This window comes from Gossypium hirsutum, chromosome A02 (assembly GCF_007990345.1).
Source record: "Gossypium hirsutum isolate 1008001.06 chromosome A02, Gossypium_hirsutum_v2.1, whole genome shotgun sequence".
NCBI lineage: Eukaryota > Viridiplantae > Streptophyta > Magnoliopsida > Malvales > Malvaceae > Gossypium > Gossypium hirsutum.
In genome coordinates this window covers 13,879,204-13,902,766 of record NC_053425.1, presented here as the reverse complement: position 1 = coordinate 13,902,766, position 23,563 = coordinate 13,879,204, and the positions used below count along the sequence as shown (strand labels likewise).

Sequence of the window (23,563 nt, the reverse complement as noted above, 5' to 3'; positions counted from 1 at the left end):
ATTTTTCGTAAGCTATTATAGAGGTGACGTAATAGACCAAGAACTGTCATTAATATTTGTAGTGGATTATAGTTTAAATATATTACTTTTCTTTACATAATATAGAGTTTTTCATTTATGAATCGGGTTACCTGAGGAATTGGAAAAGGGCTCGAATGAATATTCAACCATAAAATCAACTAGCGCTTACCCTTTTATTGTTGTTCGTGGAGCGAACTCTACTCCAAATTCAGTTAGCTCAATACCCCCGTTTGTTACCCTTCAGGAGGTTTCTGCCTTGGACAATACTTCCTTCATAGGCTGATTAGTCATGACAACGATTGGGTGGGCTTGGAAGTATGGCTGTAACTTGTGAGCTACAATAACCAAAGCGAAAATACACTTATCTATTTTCAAGTGCCTCAACTTGCCGTTCTGGAGTATTTTGCTAATGTAATACACTGGGGAAATTGGTGAATACCCTCTAATTTGATTAACACTGCTGCAACTGTCTCCTCTTAGGTAGCCAAATATAGATAGAGAGTTTTTCCTACTCGAGGTGACTTTAAAAGCGGAAGAAGGTAAGATACAACTTTAATTCTTCAAACGCTACCTAACACTCTCCAGACCACGAAAAAGAAGTTCTCAAAGCATTAAAGAAAAGAGAGGCACTTGTCTGCCATCTTGTAAATGAACCTATATATCTTTTACTGTTTGCAAGGGAGGTATTTCCATGATCGCATGGATCTTCTTCGAGTTTACTTCTATCCCTCTTTCTGAAATCATGAAGCTTAAAAATCTACCAGCTCACACACCAAAGACACACTTTTCAAGGTTTAGCTTCATGTTGTGACCCCTTAAGACTGCAAATGTCTTGGATAAGCTTCGTACATACTCCCTTATTGATCCAAATTTTACCAACATGTCATCTACATACACCTCAAGTCTGCGACTATCTAGTTTTTGAAGATTTTGTTCACTAATCTCTGGTAGGCTGCTTCCGCATTCTTAAAGCCAAAAGGCAAAACCCGATAGCAGAAAAGCCCTTATTATGTGATGAAAGTTATCTTTTCCTAGTCACCCTAATCCAATAGAATCCGATTATAGCTTGAGAAAGCATTTTTGAAGCTCAGAAATTTGTGACCTACCTAGGCATCAATTAAACAGTCAATTGAAAGTAGAGGAAAACTGTCTTTAAGGCATGCTTTGTTGAGATTAGTGAAATCAATGAACATTTTCCATTTTCTTTCTTCACTATAAACACATTCGAGACCCAATCCGGATACTCTACCTCCCTGATGCAAAGTCTATCAAAAACAGTTTAGCTACTTCTTGCCTTACTGCTTCCACCATCTGCGGCACGAATTTCCTCTCTTTTGTTTTATTGGCTTTGCTCTTTTGAGCACGTCCAACTTATAGACGATTACTTGAGGATTAACTCTCGGCATATCCGCTGCTAACCATGCAAAAACGTCCGAATTCTCCTTCAAACATTGGACTAACATGCTTTTTTTTCTGCCACCAACGCTAATGAGATTTTAACAGTTTTTTCTTCGTTGTCACAAAATAGCTGTAAAGTTTCAGTATGTTCATGGCCTCAGTTTTTTTGCTTCTCTCCTTGTCCTTTACATCCAAACTGTCTAAATCCAAAATCTAGCCTACCAACTCTGCTCCTTGCAAACTCTACCCTTCAACCACAGGTTGTCGTGCTTGCTTAATAGAAAAAATATGGCACTACCTCGTAGTTCACTGATTTGATCACAAGAACCTAACCCAAGTCCTTATTGGGAACTTGATTTTCATGCAGAATGTTACAATCACCATTTTTTCCATCCTCATTATCAATCGCCCGAAGATAGTATTGTACACCATTGGGTGATTTAAAATGAATAACTGAACATACTCTGTAGTTGTGTGCTCGCTATCCCTTAAAGTGGCTGGCAAAGTGATCAAGCATTTTACCTCAACGAGATTGTTCGCAAAACCATACAATGGACTAGCCCTAAACAAGAGTTGTTGCTTTAACCCCATTTTCTAGTATGCATACCAAGACAACACCTTAACTGCACTTCTATTGTCTATAAGTATCCTTTTAACCTAAAAACTTACAATTTTTGCCAAGACAACTATTGAATCATTACCCTATTCATCATAGACCAATTCCTCATCATCATTTTCGAATTCAACACTCTATCTTCCCTGCGAATGTGACTTTTTAGGGTCATTGACTGACATTACACTTCTCATGTGTACCTTCCTCTTTGTACTGGAACCAACCTAATCTTTATCTGTACCCACAATCACATGGATTATACCTTTAACTTTTTGTTTACTTTTAGGATCACTATGGGAGCTTTGACCCTGTTGGGAACCATTCTGGTTCACAAACTCTGTAAGCTCGCCATTTCGCACTGCCTCATCTATAGCATTCTTCAATGTGAAACAATCATCGGTTTTGTGTCCCATGTCATCGTGGAAGGCACATCTGTCCCTTAAATTCAACTTTCTTGCAGTGCTCCTCATCGGGGATGGCTTGGGTAGGATACCAAGGCTCTTGACTTGGTTGAGAATGTAGGCACGGGTGACATATTCAAAGGGGTGTAAGCCTTAAACCTGCACTGGGGAACATATTTTGTAACACCCCGAAAATTTCTACAGTAAGATATTATCCTTAATATAGTAAAATAAGGAAATAAAGTGATAAGAAGAGGAAAATTGAGTTTTGTCACTGGGAAGTATATTATGACATATTGATTCAAGAAAGGACTAAATTGTAAAAGTGAGAAAATTTTATGGCCCAAAGTAAATACTTAAAATTTGAGGAATTAAAGTGTAAATATAAAAAAGTTGAAGGACTAATAGTGAAAATATTTTAAGGGTGGAATGATCTAGAAACCAAGGAAAATTGATGAATAAGGACCAAATTGAATAGGTGAAGAATTATGAGGGACTAAATTGCAATTTTATCAAATTAAGTGATGACTCAAGAATGGAATTTTAAAAGATCACAAAGGGCAAAATGGTCAATTGGAAGAGAGAGAAATTTAGAAAGTAATGATGATGTTGGTGGTATTTTATAGTTATTTAATTAGATAATTATTATTTATTTAATATTTTAATAAGATATTTATTATTATTTTATTATTTTATTTAGTATATATATGTGTGTATGGAAAGAAAAAAAGAGAGGGAACAACACCATCATTTTCATGCATCCCACGTTAGAAAGGAAAGTTTAAAGAAAAGAGAAGAGTAAACTTTCCTTTCTTTACAATTTAGTCCTTCCACCAAAAATTCAACCTCTTCACCTAAAAATCAAAAGAATTTTCATAGCTACCAAGAGAGAAAAATGTTAAGGAGGCTAAGGGGAGTTGGAATATCAAGTTGGATTCAAGAAATAGAAGATGGAGCAGAGAGAAAAATCAAGTTAAAGATTAAAATCAATGGGACAAGGTAAGAATTTTAATATTTCAATATATTTTAAGTAGAGTTTCTCATGTAAGGTAATATCAAAAGCATGAAAATGATGTTAAGGTAGATTTTTATTATATAAGGATCCATGTTCTTGATATATTAGTGAAGGGAAATGAGAGAAAATAATGAGAAATATGGTAGAGAATGGAAATAAGAGTATTATAAACTTGGTAATCAATATGTTGCACTAAAGTAGTTTTGGACAGTAACAATAGGCTAACTTTGAAAAATTACCAAAAATGGAAGAAATTGAATTAGAAGCTGAGTGAGATATGGAATTAAAGCTATTGAGTCTATTTTCATATAAAAGAAATAGAGAAAGTAAAGAAATTCTGTGTTTTGAGATATTTATATTTTTGTGAGACTGGTTTGGAATGATTTCTAGATCCCCTGTTCTGACTTGGAAAAATCATTAAAAATTATAAAAAAGTAATTTTGGGACATAATTTATATGGTTAGATTCCTTAATGAGTCTATTTTTATAATAAACAAATGATAACATCATTTGAATTCTTTTTAAAGAGATAATTAAACTTTAGTGAAGAGTGATCAGAACTGTCAAATAGAAAAATAGGGGAGACTTTAATGAATAAAATGTACTAATTGGCTAAACCAAAAATTCTAAAAATTTTATGGTAAGAATACATGTGAGTCTAGTTTCAGATAAAATTAACGGATCTTAATTTGGAGTTCTTTAGCTCAAGATATAAATAATTTAGTGACTATGACTCAAATGGATAGCTTTGAATATACATATAAGTAAATAGTGATATAAGCATGTTATATAAATTAAGGATGTGGAATGGAGAGGAGGAGGAGGAAAATATGTATGAATATTTAGCTAGCATAGCTAATTTGCATGTTTTAGGCTCAGGGACTAAATTGAATAAAAGTAAAACTTTATGGGTAAATTTGTAAAAAGTTAGAAATGATCAATTTGCATGAAGTGAATTATTTTATTATTTAAAATTGAAAAATTGAATAAAATTATTAATTTAGTTCAAGATCGAGGAAAAAACATGTTTTAATGATTAAATTTAAAAGTGTTGAAATTATGAAAAATTCTGATATTTTATAGAATACACGGGTTGTTATCAATTTGTATGAGAATAACGACTGGAAATAAGGATTAAATTGCAAGAATTTTATTTCTAAATGCATGAAATATCGATATAATGAATTACCTAATTTATATTTATGAAGAAATGGCAAGAGAATGATATTTATCATGATATGTCAATATGTGATTATCTTGATACAAGGAAATTAAGTATATTGAGACGAGTAATAAATTCAAGTAAAACATGTCGAGAAAAATAAGTATGTTTAAAGGACAATATGATTGATTTTAATTGGTTCCAAATATGAACGTTAGATGAAATAAAATATCTAATAAATAAATCGGTAACTCCGGTAATGCTCCGTAACTCTATTCCGGTGACAGATTCGGGTTAGAGGCGTTACATATCTCCTGGTGTGCTTTGGCTGAGACCTCTAGGGAGCCCTGGGTGAATCGCCTTGAGCTTGATTTCTTTGCGGCCTATCACTTCTTATTCGCAATGACTGACCGGGAAGGCCTTGCCTATTGCGAGGTTCTTTTTTTATTCTTAAACTTTCTATCTTCCCTCTAAAAGGTGCCACACGACACTCTCTTAATCTCCTCCGTCTCTACGAACTTGTGGGCTCGCTCGTACAAGTCAGCTAAAATTTGCAGCCTATTATCGATAAAGGAGTACTATACATGATCATTCTATACCCCTATTATAAAGGTATCTATGGCCCACTAGTCCTCCAAATTCTTCGTATTGAGGGTTGCTACATGGAACCTCTTCAAATAATCCTGAAGGGACTTGCCCTTTCTCTACTTCACTGACATCAACCCCATAGGTGTACTCATGATTACTTTATGGGCTCTGAATATTCCTAAAAACATCTTTCCTAATTTCAAGAAACTTCAAACTGAACCTTGGGAAAGGGATACGTACCAGTTGTTGGCACTTCCCTTAAGGGTTGTGGAAAAGGCCTTACGCTTTGCTGTATTTGATGCCCCTGTACATTTATGTAGTCGTTGTATTGCATCAAAGGGCTCGCGGGTCCCTCATTTCTTTGAACATATCCTTTGGGACCTTGAAGTCACGTGACAAATTCACTGTTACAATTCACCTGGGTTGCCTGCCAGACCAAGCAGTCTCCCTTCTACGAGCTCTTTATGTATATGCGAACTAAGACTATGGCCTTCCCTTGGTTCGTGCGAGCTCCCCTTGTTGTCCTCTCATGGTTCGCAATACACTCAATCATCTGGTGAGACCTATCCGGGTCGTGGGTCCGGATCCTACCTGGTGATCACTGATGTATAACAATTTTCATACGAATATTCCTTGATACTTAAAAGGCATAATGATAACTTAACTCTCAACATTTACATTTTCTATTAATTTGATTCTTATTCCTTTTTAGAGCTAAATTTGACCCTTAGCTTTTCAAAAACTAATAGTCAAGTCATTTTTTTTAACGAAAATGTGACTAAAATATTAATTTTTAACATTGTTAACATGATAATTCATGTGCGCATTATGGTAATATAACACTATTTGTCTTATATATCACATTAAAAATTTGACTCTTTTAAAAAATCGAGAATTAAATTTAATTCAAAAAATAAACACCAAATTAAAAATACGCCTACTTAAAAACCTTTCAACCTATAAAAGTTAGTATAAAAAAAAGTTTAAAAACGGTTAGTATAAAAAAAAAATTTAAAAAAAGAAACTTTGATAAACTCATTTTTTCCCCAAAATTCTTAATAATCCCAAATTAGAAAAAAAATCCAAAAAGAATTAACTAAGTAATATAAAATATGGGAATAAATTAATAATGAACTTAGTTTATTGATTAATTTCTTTGTCAATGCCAGAGAACATATCAACTTATGTAATGAACAAAGAAAAATAATGGAAATTTCAAAAGGACCGGAGATTTCTTCTTTTAGTAATAAGTACCAGTTGTACACTGATATTAATTAATCATGCATAATTAGTTTTTTTTAATTGCAAATTAATTTGTTGACAATTGACAACAAACTCCTATTCTATCAATACTTAATTAACAAAATTAATAATGAATTGAAGTCATGGTCATCATTTACTAATTAGTTAGATTAGAACGACATTATATATATTTTAATTAATAGTTGAAATTTTCTACTTTCAATGTTTCTAAAAATCTATTACCAACAATCTCCATGATTTGTTGTTAATATTTGTATGGGGGTATTTAATTAAAATTGTTATAAATTCAACTTTATTTACTCTTTATTTCGATATATCCAAGAGTAGTAGGTTACTCGATTTGAATAATTTCGAATATGTCCATTATCCGAATTAAAATTATTATTTAATAAATAAAAAAATATTATTAATCGTTCACTCAATATTATTTGAGTAATAATTTAAACTTTTTGAAATAATTCAAATGGTACAAATTGTTAATATTTTGCTTAACCAAGTAAAGCTAATTAGATTTGAGGCACGGTGGTGCAATAATTGTGTGGCATGTAAACATCCAAAACATTGCCTATTATGCATGTAATGTTTTGGGAGTATAAGATATTCGAATATCAATAGCAAATTAATGCTTTGATGTATGAATTAAATTAATTAATTAATTTTGTGATGCTAGCTAGTTTATTCAATGCTGCACCCTAACATTCAGACGTTTTCTGGAATAATGATCACATTTAATGGTCAAAGAGGCTTCAATTACAATTCATTTCCCCTAAACTATCAAAATAAAATTGCACAAGTAATTAATTACTAGTAATTTCAATTTAACTCTATATATTAATGTACTATGTTTTCATTTATTATATTTTAGTGTTTGCAATAACCTTGGTTATCCATTAATTAAATTCGAGGTTAGTGTTATTTGAAAATTTACACAAAATTATTGTCACTTAATTTGTGGTTAAGTGTTACAAAATAAAATTAATTTTGGTAAGCCTTACACAACTTAAGAAAGCGAATTGTATGATAGTTTTTGGTAGGGGTGAGCAAAATTCGATTCGACTCGAAAAAAATATCTAATTTCGAGTTAAATAAATCGAGTTATTCGAGTTAATCGAGTCAACTCAATTTTTTTTCGAATTTCGAGTTCGAATCAAGTTGAATTTTCGAATTTGAATAACTCGAATAATTCTAATATCAAAATATAGTATTTTACATTTTTTCCCCAAACTCCCAAACCTTTTTACTTTTTCCTCAAAACTTTTACTCCTTCCCACCTTTTCCTCAAAACTTTTACTTCCCTCCTACCCCTACCCCCCATCTACCCAAAATTCATTTCCCACTAAAATTTTACTCTAAAAAACTCTCAAAACTTTTTATTTTCCCCTAAAGTTTTTACTCCCTCCCACTTTCCCCTAAAACTTTTACTCCCTTCCTATCCCACCTCCTACCTCCCATCTACCCCAAACCCATCACCCCCCCCCAAAATTTTTTAATATTTTCCCTCCAAAAATTTACTCCCCCTTATTTATTTTCCCTCAAACTTTTACTCCCCAAATTTTTTTATTTTCCCCCAAAACTTTTATTTTTCACCCTTTACTCCCAAATAATTATTTATTTTCCCTCAAACTTTTACTCCCCAAATTTTTTTATTTTCCCCCAAAACTTTTATTTTTCACCCTTTACTCCCAAATAAAAAAATCAAAATTATCCAAAAAAATCCCTAAATATAAATAGTAATAATTTTATTTATATCTACTATTTATATTATTAAATTAAAATTCACATTTTATATTATTTATATTATTGAATTGTTTAGTCATATTGAATATTTATATTAAAATTGAATTATTAATGATACCATAAAATATTTGTGTTAAAATTTTATATTGGTATCAATTTCACATTTTATCTTTAAAATAGCTTTTATTAAAAAATCTCATTTTTACATTTAATATATTTTTTCATTCCAAAATACATAGTGACAAGAATTTGAAGATAATTGAAACAACTAAGCAAGTAAAGAAGCTAACCTGTATATAAAAGATTAATAAATAAATTATGAGGTGATATGAAAGTTAATAAAAAATTTAATTACGGTGGACAAATTTTATTACGGTGGGTGACAGTGGTTAAAAGGACCCAAAATTATTTTTTAAAATTTAACTCGAACAAATATATTCGATTCGATTCGAATCAAATTCCATCTCACTCCTCTCGATTCGAGAAATTTCAAATCAAATTAGGATGATAAAATATGATTCGCCAACTCGATTAACTCAAAATTTTTTCATTTGATTTGATTCAATTCAATCGAATGCTCATCCCTAGTTTTTGGTAAAGAATGTTATAATAAATTAGGGGTGAGTAAAATTCAATTCGATAATTTTTAAAAAAAAAATGATTTTCAAGTTATTTAATTTTTTCGAGTCAACTCGAATAAGTAATTTGAGTTTCGAGTTGAATTGTATAATTCACATAACGTGAATAATTTGAATAATAGGTTGGTGTAAATACCCATTTGGTCATTTTCAATTTTGAAAATAAGCAAATTGGTCTCTCTCAACAAAAATTACAAAAAAATCAAAATAATTTATAAAATTTAAAATATTTATAAAAATTCCAAAATTTATATATTATTTAAAAAAAGTTATAAGAAATTAAAAACAATATAAAGAATATATAAAAAATTTAAAATTTTAAAAAAATTCTAAAATAATAATTTTGGGATTTATATAAGTTAATTAATGATTCAAGTTTATCATGCTAAAGTATCTCTTTTTTTTTTTCTTATTTTGCTTTGAAATTTTTTTCAAATATATATTATTTCAAATTATTATGTGTTCTAACATAGAATTAGTTGTACTATAACAAGATTTTAATTTGACATGTTTAATTTTTTTAATTTAATTCGAATAATTTCACTCGATTCAACTCAACTTGAATTTCATTTCACTTGACTTGATTAAAAAAAATTCAAATCGAGTTAGGATAATAAAACAGGATCTGTAAACTCGATTAACTCGAAATTTTTTTACTTAATTCGACTCGACTTGATTTAATTGAACACCACCCCTTAGAAAGAATTGATTATTAAATTACATATATCGTCAATCTTCCCCTTTTAAACTTTTTTTTTTGGGTAAAAGATGTTTACGTAGAAAGATAATATTTGATTGCATTTGAATTCTATCCCCGTTGAATATTACTTTTAAAAAGTAATTGAATGAATAAATTGAATTAAATTTTATGTTTTAATCTGAGAGATTACATGTGCTGAAATTTGAATAGTAAATTTTCAAAAAATTATCTCTTAAATTTATTTCTATAAATAAAATAAATTAAAGTCTTGAATTGAAAAGCTTGATTGATTATATTAGTAAATGGAGTTGACAATGTGAATATTATAAATTAATGATAGCTTGGCATTGTTTAAAATATATGCTTTGCTTAGCCTTTAAACAATGGGTTAACATGTTCATGTGGGATGAGTGAAAACATTCTAGACATTAAGGCATATGGGGTGGGAGTCGCCAAAGATTTAAAACTGCACAAATAAATAAGTTTTATTTTAAAGATAGAATTTATGATATTTTCAGCAAGAAAATAGACAATATTGTGCACATGATTGACACTTAGATCATGCCACCTTGATTTAATTCTATATTTTTACAATTTCTTTTTGGAATATTTCAACTTTGAAAATTGGTACTGTTTAAATTTAATTATTAAATTTTTTATATTATAATTCACATTGTATAAGTTTTGATTTGGGAAATTATGTATTTTTATTTTATTTTATTTTATTAATATAATTATATTATTTGAATAATTTTAGATAAAAGTTAAATATAATAATTCGAATAATTTATTTTTAATAAAAAACTTAATGACCCTTAATAAAAATAAAAAGAAAAATCATTTGAGCGTTAAAAAAAATACTATATTGATTCTTTAATGACAAAAAAGCAATCAATTAGATATTTTTGTTAATGAAAATCATTAATTAACTGGGCAAAATTAGGCTTGAAAGCCGATTTTGTTATTTAATCAGCCCTTTAGGCCTTTTTCTATTTAGCGAAATATGTCGTTTTTAGGAAAAAGAAAGGAAAAGCGCGTTCAGTTGGACGAGCTTTCCCTTAACGGTAACAAAGTAACGACTTTTTGAACGTTGCCATGCTAGCGGTAAAAAATAATAAAAACTTTTCAACGGTAACTTTTTTTTAACCTATAAATACCCTTTCAAATTTTTTTTTCATTCACATCCTTCTCTCAACTTTCTCAACTCTCTCATTTTAAATTTTTTTCAATATTTTTATATATTTTTTAATTATTCCATGTTTTATTCGTTCAAGTCGATTTCTCACGAATGACCTCTCCTCTAATTCGCTTCGACAACAAGCATATTTCCGCCGCCTAAGCAGTAATGGTAAGATGAAATTTTAAATTTCGTTATTTTAAATTATGTAATTTAATTATTTTTTTAATTTGAAATTCTTTTATTGTGTAAATAGGCAGATGATTGTGTTTTGAAGGGCTTCATTCATAATATGGAAAAGTCTACGATCTTTGAAATTCGTGGCCACTTGCAAAAGGTTGGATTATTTCATGTGTCTCACATGACCAGGGGCTGCAAACTCAATCTTACACTAATTAGTGTGTTGGTGGAAAGATGGAGGCTCGAAACACACACTTTTTACCTTCCATGTGGCGAGTACAATCACACTCGAGGATGTAGCGCTACAACTTAATCTGTCGGTGGATGGGCCAGTCATCACGGGATCAGCGGTCGTTCCGAGCTAAGTGGACATCTGTAGAGCACTGTTGGGGAAGGTCCCAGACAAGTTTGAAGGTGGTCAGATATCGATCAGCTGGTTGGATGATAATTTCAATGAGCTCCCTAAAGATCTAGCGGAGGAGTTTATAGAACAATACACCCGAACATTCATCATGAGGTTAATCGCGTGCATTTTAATGCCCGACAATTCTCGAAATTTGGTACACGTAAGGTGACTACTACATCTAGCGGACTTCAATAAATGTGAAAAACTAAGTTGAGGATCTATCGTCTTGTCCATGTTATATCAGGAGATTTGTCGAGCCACGGTACCGAATATGATGTCGAGCGGTGATTGCTTGCTCCTGCTGCAGTTATGGGCCTAGTGATGACTACCATTTCTATGTCCCGGAGTGACTACATGTTCCTATTGGTGACGTGATAAACATAATTTATTAATAAATACGTAGTTTGTATAGTAAGGCTCCATTTGTTTCATTGAAAATGACTTCTGGAAATAATTTCTGGAAAATATTTTACTTTTCTGGAAAAGCTAATATCTTCTGGTGTTTGGATGAATCTGTGTAAAATATTTTCTGTTGTTTAGTAGATTTCTTAAAAATATTTCATAAAATTTGTTTTCAATTAAACAAACATACATTTGAGATTTTCTTATTTTTTCATTGTTTAATTGAATTTATTTTTTATCTATAATTTTATATTTTACATTGTTTTTTACATATGTTAAAAATATTTTGTTAAATTCAGATTCAGTACAACGTCATTTTTTAATTACATGACTACTAAGCAAGTATTTTTTATTTAAAAATGTGATATCAACAAAATTGACAAAAAAATTAACGATGTCAATAATTAGACTTGATTTTCAAATTTGAAAAGTAAATGGACTAAATTCTTGAAAATAAAAGTACAAAGACTAAATTACAAATCTGTGAAGTGTATATAAATTTATGACATATTTTAACATTTATACTACAAAACATTTATTATTAATATATTTATAATTGTAATAAATATTTATTATTAAAATATTAATTTTAAAAATTTTCAATAATATGTGAATAATATTATTTAAAATTATTATTTTTAAAATTTATTATTAAAATAAAATTGAAATATTAAATAATTTATTAAAATAATAAATTATATTTATTATATTAATAATTTATTATATGACTAAATATAAATAATTAAATATGTATGTTTAATAATATTGAAAAATATAATATTTTAAATATTTTTAAAAATAAAAATAAAATTTTTTACCAATATAATAATATTAAGCTTAATTTAAGTTAAATTTTATAAAAAAAATAAAACTATCTATAGATGAACTTTTTTTTGGAAAATGACTTACGCTTTTTAAAATGGTAAGTCATTTTACAGAAAAAAGGGCTTATTTTACCTTGACCTGTAAGTCATTTTCCGTTGACCAAATTATTTTCTGTGAAACAAACACAGGAAAAATGTAGAAAACATTTTCCGTAAAACTTTTTACATGTAAACAAACGGACCCTAATTTTTTTATTATTATACATTTCGACTAACATATTGCTTGTACCGGTGGAACCATAAGCCAAGTTTTGTGGGACTATCGGAGGACTTGGACGATTTTAGTCTGCTGTTAGATCAACGCTCGAAAGCAGATGTTATTTACTTATTTTTTTGAACCTATATTAATTACGCAATGATTTGTTAAAAAATTCGTACATAACGATATTTATAATTTTGCTTTTCAGTTTGAATGGATGTCGTATGTCGACATCAATATCATATCTTGCATCCTGTTGGAAGTATTGGCCAATTGGGAGATGTGAGACGCCAATGTGCCGTTGGTAGTGTACGGACGGTGGAAATGCACGAATCAGACCAGGTGATGCAGCAGTTCAGGTGGAGTCAATGAATTCCGTCACCATCGCGATACCTGAAGGAGCTGCACAAGGTGGACATGCAAGAGAAGAACGTCAATGATTGGGCGGAGCGGTACGGGAAGCATATTAAGGCTTGGGATCGTAAGATGCAATATTTACCCGTTTGCGAGCCATTTTTCTTAGCGGACATAGCGGCAGATATTGATTACCTGCCATGGTTCAAACTCGCTAGCAAACTGTATCTGATATCACCGGAAGAGAGGATAAGACAAATTTAGCAGAAGAAGCAATGGCGACCGTCACAGTAGCATCATAGGAGGGGACGCGGTTGAAGAACATGATCATTATTGGCCCCGATAAAAGAAGCATTACCTGTGTCTATGCAATATACGGGTCAATTCACTCCACTTATTCCGGTTTATTTCATTAACCCCATGTTTTTTTCACAAGCACCACCGCAATACGGATTACCACCGCAAGTGGTTGGTTTTCCTGTTCCTGCAAGTATATATTTCCCTGCACCGACGTTCTCCTCATACTTCACCCCTATGTCAATATCGATGCCGACCCAGATGTCGGGTCAGATGCCAGAGTATGCACACTACTGATGCTGATATCGATGCAGATGCTGATGTAGCAATCATTGTCGATGTAGATGCCCATGCAGTAGTTGATGCTGATGTAGATGCCCATGTAGCAGTCGATGCCAATGTCAATGCCTGAGGCAATACTGATGTACCAGAATTTGGGGCACCTTATTGTTACCCACCTATAGTCACCCAAACACCGCCCACATCACTATTTTATTGAGGTGGGCCATTGGCGCAACCGTCGCCTGCTAGAGTACCAGATACATGATAGGAGGCTAGGACGAAACAACAATCGACCATAAAGGACGATGATGACGCTGGTGAACCTAAAGGCGAAGGCCATGGGGCATTGGTAGGTGGGAGTCCCAATGAAGATGGCACTGATGAGGAAGTCTATAGGCCCGCACCTTCGGATGTACATCCGGTTGCACCTTCGGCTATATGTAAAAATCCTCTACGCAACTCTCGTCCATTGCCTTGTGGCACACATTCTCTTCGATAACATGATTGATGTTTTCTTTTTTTTTTCCTAAATTTTGTGATGTAAATATATACAAAAGTAAATAAATAAATAAACTGAGGCTTTTCATTCGAACATTACATTTGTCTTCATTTTTGTGTAACATGAGTTATGTGTAAGTTAATAATACATAATAGATTTGGATCACCTGAATAATGGAAGCACTGCATCCAAAATATTATTTGGAAGAAAAAAATCTTATCGACGTTAAGGCCCCAATGGATCTCTATTTATAGAACATGTTGTCTTTGTATACCTTGGGTTTTTACAGTACCCGCATAATCTCTGTTGACTATCCCTATTTCGAATATCCATGTTGTTCCTTATTCTTGTGGAATTTGGGTGACCTTTTGGGACACGACACAACTCCTTTTTTAGAGCCGACTTGTATGGCGTTGGACACCGACAACCACATAATTTCATTTAGGACGATCATAAATTCAGGACTCTACACATTATGAATCCATTCTAGTCGGTAGACGTTGTTGATGTAAGGCCATACTCAATTTATACGTTCCCACATACGGTAATTCCATGTGGGCATGGGAATCAAAGTGTTTGGAATCTTCCACAATCACAAGTCCTTACTGTAAGGTTTACATGATAGGATGTCGTTGACATAACCTAGTTGGGCCTAGCGTACTCCATGACTTGAAAATCAAGGTTTTAACATGAGTGGCCCACTACATACATAGTGTTCGCCCTCACTGTGTTTTGTTAGATCTCCTTCAGGATGTCATCGTACCCAGTACTGCTACCCACTATCTATCCAGCATATGCCGTCACCCTCTTCAGAAACAAGGTGGCTAGGAAGAAGTATGTCTCCTTGATAATCAATGTCACAGGAAAATGACGCATCCCCTCTAGTACAAAATTGACGCACTCAGCTAAGTTTGACATCATGTGCCTGTATTTAGGCCCTCTTCGTATGATTGCATCCACTATTTGAACGGTATATTCGTTAGGTACGCTGCACCGTAGGTGTTGATGGTGCTCAAGTTGTTTAGTATTTCATAGAATCGACATTAGACAAGCTCATAACCTATTGATAAACGCCTACCCATTAATGCAAGGAACAAACACCTGAATAGTGGAAGCACTGTAATGTATATATTAAATAGTTAAAACTACAAACCTATATCAATGACTAGGTCTCGTTCAGTTTCTGAAGGATATTTTTGGTGGTAGTTCAACCCTACATATCGTAAGTAGTATTGATAATGGGTGCGATCCCAGGGGCTACCATGAAGCTCAATCACAAATAATATTTTAGGTCCCCTGTCTGATATGACACATATATTGGGCTGCGAGCAAACACGAAGGTACAATAGGCTCAGGAAGAAATTCTAGTCATCTGTTGTTTCTTTAGGAGTTATTGTAAAAACTATCAGCAGAATCCTTCAAATACTGTCATGAGCAACGAAAATCAAAAACCGATGCTGAAACTTTCTGTATAGACAGGTATTGTCAATTTGAATCAAGAGCTTGCAGTGCCGAAAAGCCTCTCTGCATTGCTCAAATGTCTAAAAGACTCGATGAAACACTCTTTTCCTATATACCAATTGATCACTGAAGTACGCTTAGTATGTTTCCAGATCAGTTGTGGAACCTGGTATGTATCGATCCAATACCTGACAACATTTCCACAGATAGTTGTATGAATTTTCCCACACGTGATGAAACTTATCCATGGCCTTCTGTTTCGTAACCCATGCTTTGTAGTACGTTGGAGTGTACTTGTATTGGGAGCGGATGTTCACAGTCAACATCGGGATCGAAATCCTAGGACTCGTCTTTACCATCGATAGAATTATCTCAGAAATCATGTCCGAGTCTAGCCTCAAATGGTTTTGACTTGCACCTACCACAACACAGGTATGTGGACCAAAATACTTCTTTATCATCCATAACACAATTTTCTTACGGAGAGATGCCATTATTTTTCACTTCCACTTCCTGTCTCGTATTGCACACTTTCCTTCAAATTTCTCAGAGTAGGACTTCGTGACAAAGTAGTTCACGCCGTTCTTGAAGCTGTACCATTTTAGTACAGTAAGAAAAACATCTTTGGTCAAGATTTTATTCCAACTTCCAGCACTCGTACATCAGGAGATGTGCTTGTAAGACCAGGTGTTCTGTGCTGTAGCTACGGAAACTTTAAACCACCCTCAGCCGATAGGTCAATGTTCTTCATGTGGGGAAAATGTTCATATGCCCTGAATCGTGGATCTAGATCCAAAAAATTGTTTGAGTTATTGTCGGACCTGTAAGGTTCCGGCTTAGTTGGAATCGGCTCCGGTTTGAAAAATAGTGCCACTTTTGAACCATTCGGACTGCACTGCCGAATTGGCTCAGGGTTTGACTTTTCCTTGTCAACTACATTCGCTGTCCCTTCTTCTTCACCTACATATTGTTTTTCGACCGCATCTTTTTCCTTATCTGTGCCTTCATTGTCACCTTCAAGCAGGAGGTTGGACGTACCCTTGTCAATCCCCGTCAAAAGGAGTAGGTCATCAGTTCTTTTGTAACTTATGTGCCTGCCATAAAATGAAACGATTTAATGACCAATGTGCATCGATGATCTCACTATATAACTGCTTTTGTCTCATGATATCGACCTAATGTTGAAGTTGAAATCGAATGCACTGATTGAATGTCGAGCTCGAGTGTACGAATTTGGGTTTAAGCCGACAAGTACTGACCACCAAAGTTTAGATTTGTGCCAAATATCGATGATTGTCTTCCCAACGATGTTTTGAAAACATCGTAGTAGCCACTTTGTAACAGACCAATGAACCCATCGTATAACCGTATAGTAAGACTTTTTACTTTGGCTTTGGTTTCTGTTCGCCGCAATGGTGGTTGAAAATGGGCCAAATCCATTAGCTTCGATGAACTCGATGAATAACTAAATTACAACATTTTCGCTTGAGTAATGCGATGATATGATCATCTCAAGATGGACCTCATGAGTCACGTCGAATAGCTCATACCTATAGGGGTCAATAGAAGCAAGATATCTACTTTAGAACTTCGAAATCCTTCCTCAAGTCGATCCCCTGACTTTCCTCTTGATTTTGGCCTGTAACTTACGCAATTGAATGATAGTACTGAGTGCCATTTCCACAGGCTTTGCTCTTATAAACACCACCCTGACTTCTGTATTATAGATTTGACCATCGTAGTAAATAACTGATTTCACTCGTCAACTAATTTCAATTTTGGTTAGAAATTGGATGAAAAAATGAAAAAAAAGTAGAGGATTATCCAAAGAAGTACAAACAACTCTCACAACACAACTATTCGATGTTTCTTAGTAGTTTGATATATGTCTAAGTTATGGAAATCACGTCTCATTTATAGGAAAATTATATATAGAGAAAGAGAATACTTGTTTTAAAATTAGTTTACGAATGCACGCATTTGTTGCATTTGTTATGATGCAATCCATATTCAAAGCACGTTTAAAATTCGTGTAATTTCATTGTACCTGGGTTCCCTAATTATTCTGCATCTCATAACGTGCTCCTCGAGTATCCTGAAAAGTTACTTATACCCTCAGTAGGAAAGAAATTTTGTTATAGAAAGCATGCCCAGCAGGGCGAACCTTCTTTCTGACCTGGTAAGAAAGTGCGCCTAGTTGGATGTGCTTTCTCTAACAAAATTTCTTCTTCCCATAGTTAAAAGTCTAATGCTTCTTATTTTTTAGACGCTTTAACCACATTTCAAATATGTTCATCACTCCTGAAACGCGTTTTCAATGAAAGAATTTTTTTTTTGCAAATAGACTATTCACTGTGCCTATAAAAGGGGTCACAAACACCAAGTTTCATGCCCCTCAACCAACTTCTCCCACACGCTCTCCACCCTTACTTGATAAATCCTTTTTGGGTGCTAACAATTCTGGTCGCTAAAAATATTTCCTTAATGTTCGAGGTATTCTTGAGTTATCGGTGATGCAATATCGCTTCAAGCCGCACATATTTCATATATCATGCCGATTAGGGACCATTACCTCCTAACCTATCCTAGGGAAGTTAGGTTTCAAGGTAATTTTGCTTTCTACAGTCAAGGATGGAAGTCTACGTAGAAGTCTCTATCGACGACTGTTATGCAATAATGGATCAAGGTATAATAAGGGAGATAGTTGACGGTCGTTACATGGCCACAAGCTCAATGTTTTCGGGGCGATTATTACAGTGCATTAAAGGTGATGTTCCTTTTGGAGTGACGATGGGTTTCGTTATTAAACAAGCCATTAATAACTACAACTGCTACCGTGTCAACCCGAGTTTGACCTCTCCTGTGCTGGAACATCTGATCTCCACCTAAGAGTCCTCTTGTGTCCACCTCGGTGTCAGCCTCCAAATAAGAATGAAATGTCAAAGATACTGTTTCTTTGGAAATAGAGAAAAAAAGTACGTTGATTACACTAGAAGTCCCCAAAGTTTTTTCATTTGGTTATGACCTCAATCTTATATATGGTATATATAGGACATCATTTACGGGTATCTAAAAAGTTTGAACTCCTGACTGCGTAATTACCGTCACTTGGCCCCTTAATTATACTTGAACCCGTGATTGCATCACGATTGCTGACTGGAACCTCCACCTAGACTTCGACCCCTAATCATATCAAGCATTATTACCCCGAAACCAGACTTCCCCACAATGGGTTTATGAGGTGATGGTCCTATCCTGCCATGACATATGAAATGTATGTATTCTGAGTCGCATTATCACATCCCCGACCCCTCAAATCTACTTATGAACTTCTGTGGTTCACCTTAAACCCTAAAAAATACACCAAGACCTAAACCTTAACCCTAAAAATATTAAAAATAGTTAGGGTTTTTAGGAGATAGAAAGGGAAAGTGTGCCCAGTTGGGCATGCTTTCTTGCCACCTGTGCAGAAAGCGTGCTTAGCTGGATGCGCTTTCGATTTTCTCTCTCTCTCTCTCTCCCAAAAATGATCTATTTCGCTAAATAATAAAAAATGGCCTAAAGGCCTAATTCAAAAAACTCGAATTTTAAGTCTAATTTAGCCAATTAACTGATTTAATTGTTAATAATGCTGATGTGACTGACAACATTCATAAAAAAATACCATGTGGCATGCCACATATAAAGATGTTGATGTACCATGCCATGTCAGTAATAATTAAAAAAAATTATATTTTTATGAGTTTTGAATATTTTACCTTATTAAAACAAGAATTACTAACTGTGGTAGCGATAGCAAAAAAAGAAATTTGCTTTATCTATACTATTATATATAAAATGATTATGAGACCTGTCCAATAATTGTTTTTTTTACATGAGAAATTAATGGTCTAAATATATTAATTTTAATCCCTCTATTTTTTACATAACATATGTGCAATGTTAATTGTTTTTTACATGAGAAATTAATTGCCCAATCAATTCTAATCTCTTTATTTTTTTTGATGAATTACAATAATAGCGTAAAACCCGAACAACAAACACAACTAGTGCGACTCGAATTCAGACCACACCTGGGGTGGTGAATACTATTAACCATCAGGCCATCCATGGTGTTCAATCGCTCTACTTTTTTAGATTATATAAGAATAGTTAAATTCGATATTTAATTTCTATTTTTCAATTCTAATCTCTCTGTTTTTACATGACACTAATCCAATGTTAGTTTTTTTTTCTTACATGAGAAGCTAATGTTCAAATATCAATTCTAATCCCTCTACTTTTTTTGAGATTATATAAGAATGGTTAAATTTCACATCTATTTTCTATTTTTTAACCCCTCTACTTTTTATATGATACCTGTCCAATGTTAATTGTTTTCTTTAACATGAGAAGCTAATGGCCAAATATCAATTCTAATCCCTCTACTTTTTTTAGATTATAAAGAATGGTTAAATTCCATATTTAGTGCCTATTTTTTGTTCAAATTTAAAATTTAATCTTTATACTTTAATTTTGACATAATTTGGTATCTCAACTTTTATAATGTTATTAGTTAGTCTAAATTGAACTTTCAAAAATTGTTAACACTGTTAAGAATTTCAATCAAATTCTAGTCCATTATAATGTCATTTTTTTGTTTCATTTATATCAAGTGAGTTTTTTTTTTAAATTTTAAAGGGTAAATTACACCAACAGTCACCCAACTTTGGGGTAGCTGACAAAACAGTTACTCAGGTTTCAATTCAGTCACTCAACTTTCAAAAAAAAAAAAAGAAAACAATCACCACTAACCATTTTTCGTTACGTCTGTAATGGAGCTATCATTCTTAGTTATTGACTTAACAGAAATGCCATTTTCCATACCCCTCCCTCTTCCCCACCATAGCTCCCCCTATCACAATCCCCTTTACCTTTTTTGCAGACTTCTCCACCATTGCCCTCTCCCTCTCTTCCCCCTATTCCTTCTTCACCATCATTCCTTTCACCCTTAGCAAAGCTACCATGTCCAAAGTATATTTCGGACGGAGCCTTAATATTTCTTACTCTTTAATGTATACCAGAACATGATATGGAAGTGGAGTTGAAAAGTTTTGTCTCTAGAAAAGTTTCACAATTGTCACCATCTTTGTCATTTTATTTCACCTAAATTGTTAATGAGCTTTTCAAGGATTAGGATTGATTATATGCAGTTTGCAACTAGTGAGGGAGACTAGCGAGAAACAAATACAACTTTAGAAGGAACTGATTTTGGATTACTGCAGAACTCAGAAAATATTCATAATTAGGCTTGAGGAAGAATTTCCTCTGTTCTCAAATTCTGTGATAGAACGTAAAAACCATTTCTCTTAAGTTTTGGTTAAGCCATCCAATTAGAGTTCTCAAACTGTATGGTACATTTGTTTGTGGTCATGAGTAGGACATAAATATGAAGACAACATTTTTGCTCTTTTGCAGGCACGCTCAGTCACGAAGCTAGGAAAGCATTCCTCTCGGCGTTGGTTGTAAAAGGTCTTTACCGGTTCTGCTGGTGAACTAATACAAGTGTATATACTTCAGCATCCTTAATTCATTGGAAGCTATGATGAGGGTGAGAGGAATGATGGTGAAGAAGGAATAGGGGGAAGAGGGGGAGAGGGCAATGGTGGAGTGGTCTGCAAAAAAGTAAAAGGCTTGTGATAGGGGGAGGGATGGTGGGGAAGAGGGAGGGGGATGGAAAATGGAATTTCTGTTAAGTCAATAATGGAAAATAATAGCTCCATTACAGACGAAATGAAAAATAATTAGTGGTGATTGTTTTGTTATTTTTTAAAAGTTGAGTGACTAAATTGAATTCTGAGTAACTGTTTTGTTAGTTACCTAAAGTTGAGTAAGTGTTAATGTGATTTACCTAATTTTAAATGTCACACCAAAAGAATTAATAGAAGAATTTTAACGGTATTAACAAATATACCTAAATTTTTAGATTTGAAAAATATGATTAAATACTTAGAATAAAAATATAGCGAATAAACTCCAAATATACAAATTCAACGTAATAAAACTTTCAAAATTTTACGGAAAAGAACTAATTACCCAAGGCTAAGCGTATTTATGATTAAGAGTTGAATATGATGATTCAGAACTTTGATTACGTCATACATGACATTCATATTTGAATATGAAATTTACAATATTTAATCACTTTAAATGATGATAACTTATATTAGCAAATGATTAATCCCCAGGTAAAATATGCTTTTGTCGTGCATTAATTACCCGTAAACATCTCAAAGCATTGACCTTGCTTTTATTAATAATTGTGTCACCGTCCGCCGGCTACACCTCACCCCAACACCATTAATGGTTGCTTCCAGAAACAATAACAATAGCTATTTGTCAAATCCAACATGGCGGGAGGAAGAACCCCCTTACTTTTGCTTTGCTATAAATTGGGCAACAACCCCTTTTTCCATTGCTAATTTAACCACCATAAAACTAGTGCGAACTTTGCTAAGTAAGCTTTTCCACTCTTTTTCTTTTGAATGGCGATTCCGGTGATTGATTTTTCTAAGCTCAATGGCGACGAGAGGGCCAAGACATTGGCTGAGATTGCAGATGCATGCGAGGAATGGGGTTTCTTTCAGGTACCTTTTTCTTATCTTTAACCTACATCGTGCTGCAAATTGGGTTGATCTATGTGTGTGTAAATGTGTATTTGTTGTAGTTGGTGAACAACGGGATTGCAGAGGAGCTGCTGGAGAGGGTGAAGAAGGTTTCATCAGAGTTCTATAAGGTGGAAAGGGAAGAGAATTTCAAGAACTCAAAGGTGGTGAATTTGTTGAATGAAAGTGGCGATGAAAAGTTGGAGAATGTGGATTGGGAAGATGTTATAACTTTAACGGATGATAATGTCAATGAATGGTCATATCAAACATCGGGATTTCAGTAAGCAAGATTAATCAGTTCTTAACAAGCTAAAATATTCATTAAATTGCTTTGGTTTATGATTATATATATGTGTTGATGACAGGGAAACCATGAAGGAATTCCGAGATGAGTTGAAAATATTGGCTGAAAAAATCATGGAAGTAATGGATGAAAACTTGGGGTTACCAAAGGGATACATGAAGAAAGCTTTCAATGGTGGAGGTGAAAACAATGCATTCTTCGGCACCAAGTTGTGCCACTATCCTCCATGCCCGAACCCTGAGAAGGTCACTGGTCTTCGAGCCCACACCGATGCCGGTGGCGTCATCTTACTCTTCCAAGATGACGAAGTGGGCGGCCTTCAAGTACTTAAAGATGGGGAATGGATCGATGTGCAGCCATTGAAGAACACGATCGTCATAAACACTGGTGACCAAATCGAAGTCCTCAGCAATGGGCGATATAAGAGTGCTTGGCACCGTGTTTTGAGCACCATTGATGGCAACAGGCTATCCATTGCTTCGTTTTATAATCCTTCACTTAAAGCCACCATTGCTCCTGCACCACAACTGGTGAAGGAAACGAATGAAGAAATGGATCAAACTTATCCCAAGTTTGTGTTTGGTGATTATATGTCTGTTTATGTTCAGCAAAAATTTCTCCCTAAAGAACCAAGGTTCCAAGCTGTACGGGCCGTGTAATACGAAGAAGATAATAAGCAGTAAAACATGAAATTATATATGATCTTTTTATTTAAAGGAAAAAAAATTTGTATACATATATATGTATATGATCTTCTCTTGGATATTCAAAGACCTTCCATAATTCTTTCCGCTGCATTTTTGGTGGGATGTTGCAGAAAAAAACAGTAAAACTTCAACTTTTCTAAAAAAGTATAATGCATGTCCTATCTCAATGTCCCAACTAATCTTCGAACACAGACTAGAATTAGGTAGTATAGCAAGTAGATTGAAAAA

The 23,563-nt window shown here is 33.4% G+C and overlaps 1 protein-coding gene across 1 annotated transcript; it reads left to right on the top strand.

The window, feature by feature from the left end:
* The first annotated feature begins 22,075 nt into the window (after positions 1–22,075).
* Positions 22,076–23,327, top strand: LOC107951489 (1-aminocyclopropane-1-carboxylate oxidase 5). Its single transcript, XM_016886554.2, has 3 exons — positions 22,076–22,303; positions 22,384–22,604; positions 22,690–23,327. Exons 1-3 carry the CDS (start codon positions 22,202–22,204, stop codon positions 23,285–23,287), a joined length of 921 nt encoding a protein of 306 aa, XP_016742043.1. The 5' UTR covers positions 22,076–22,201; the 3' UTR covers positions 23,288–23,327.
* Positions 23,328–23,563: the final 236 nt, after the last annotated feature.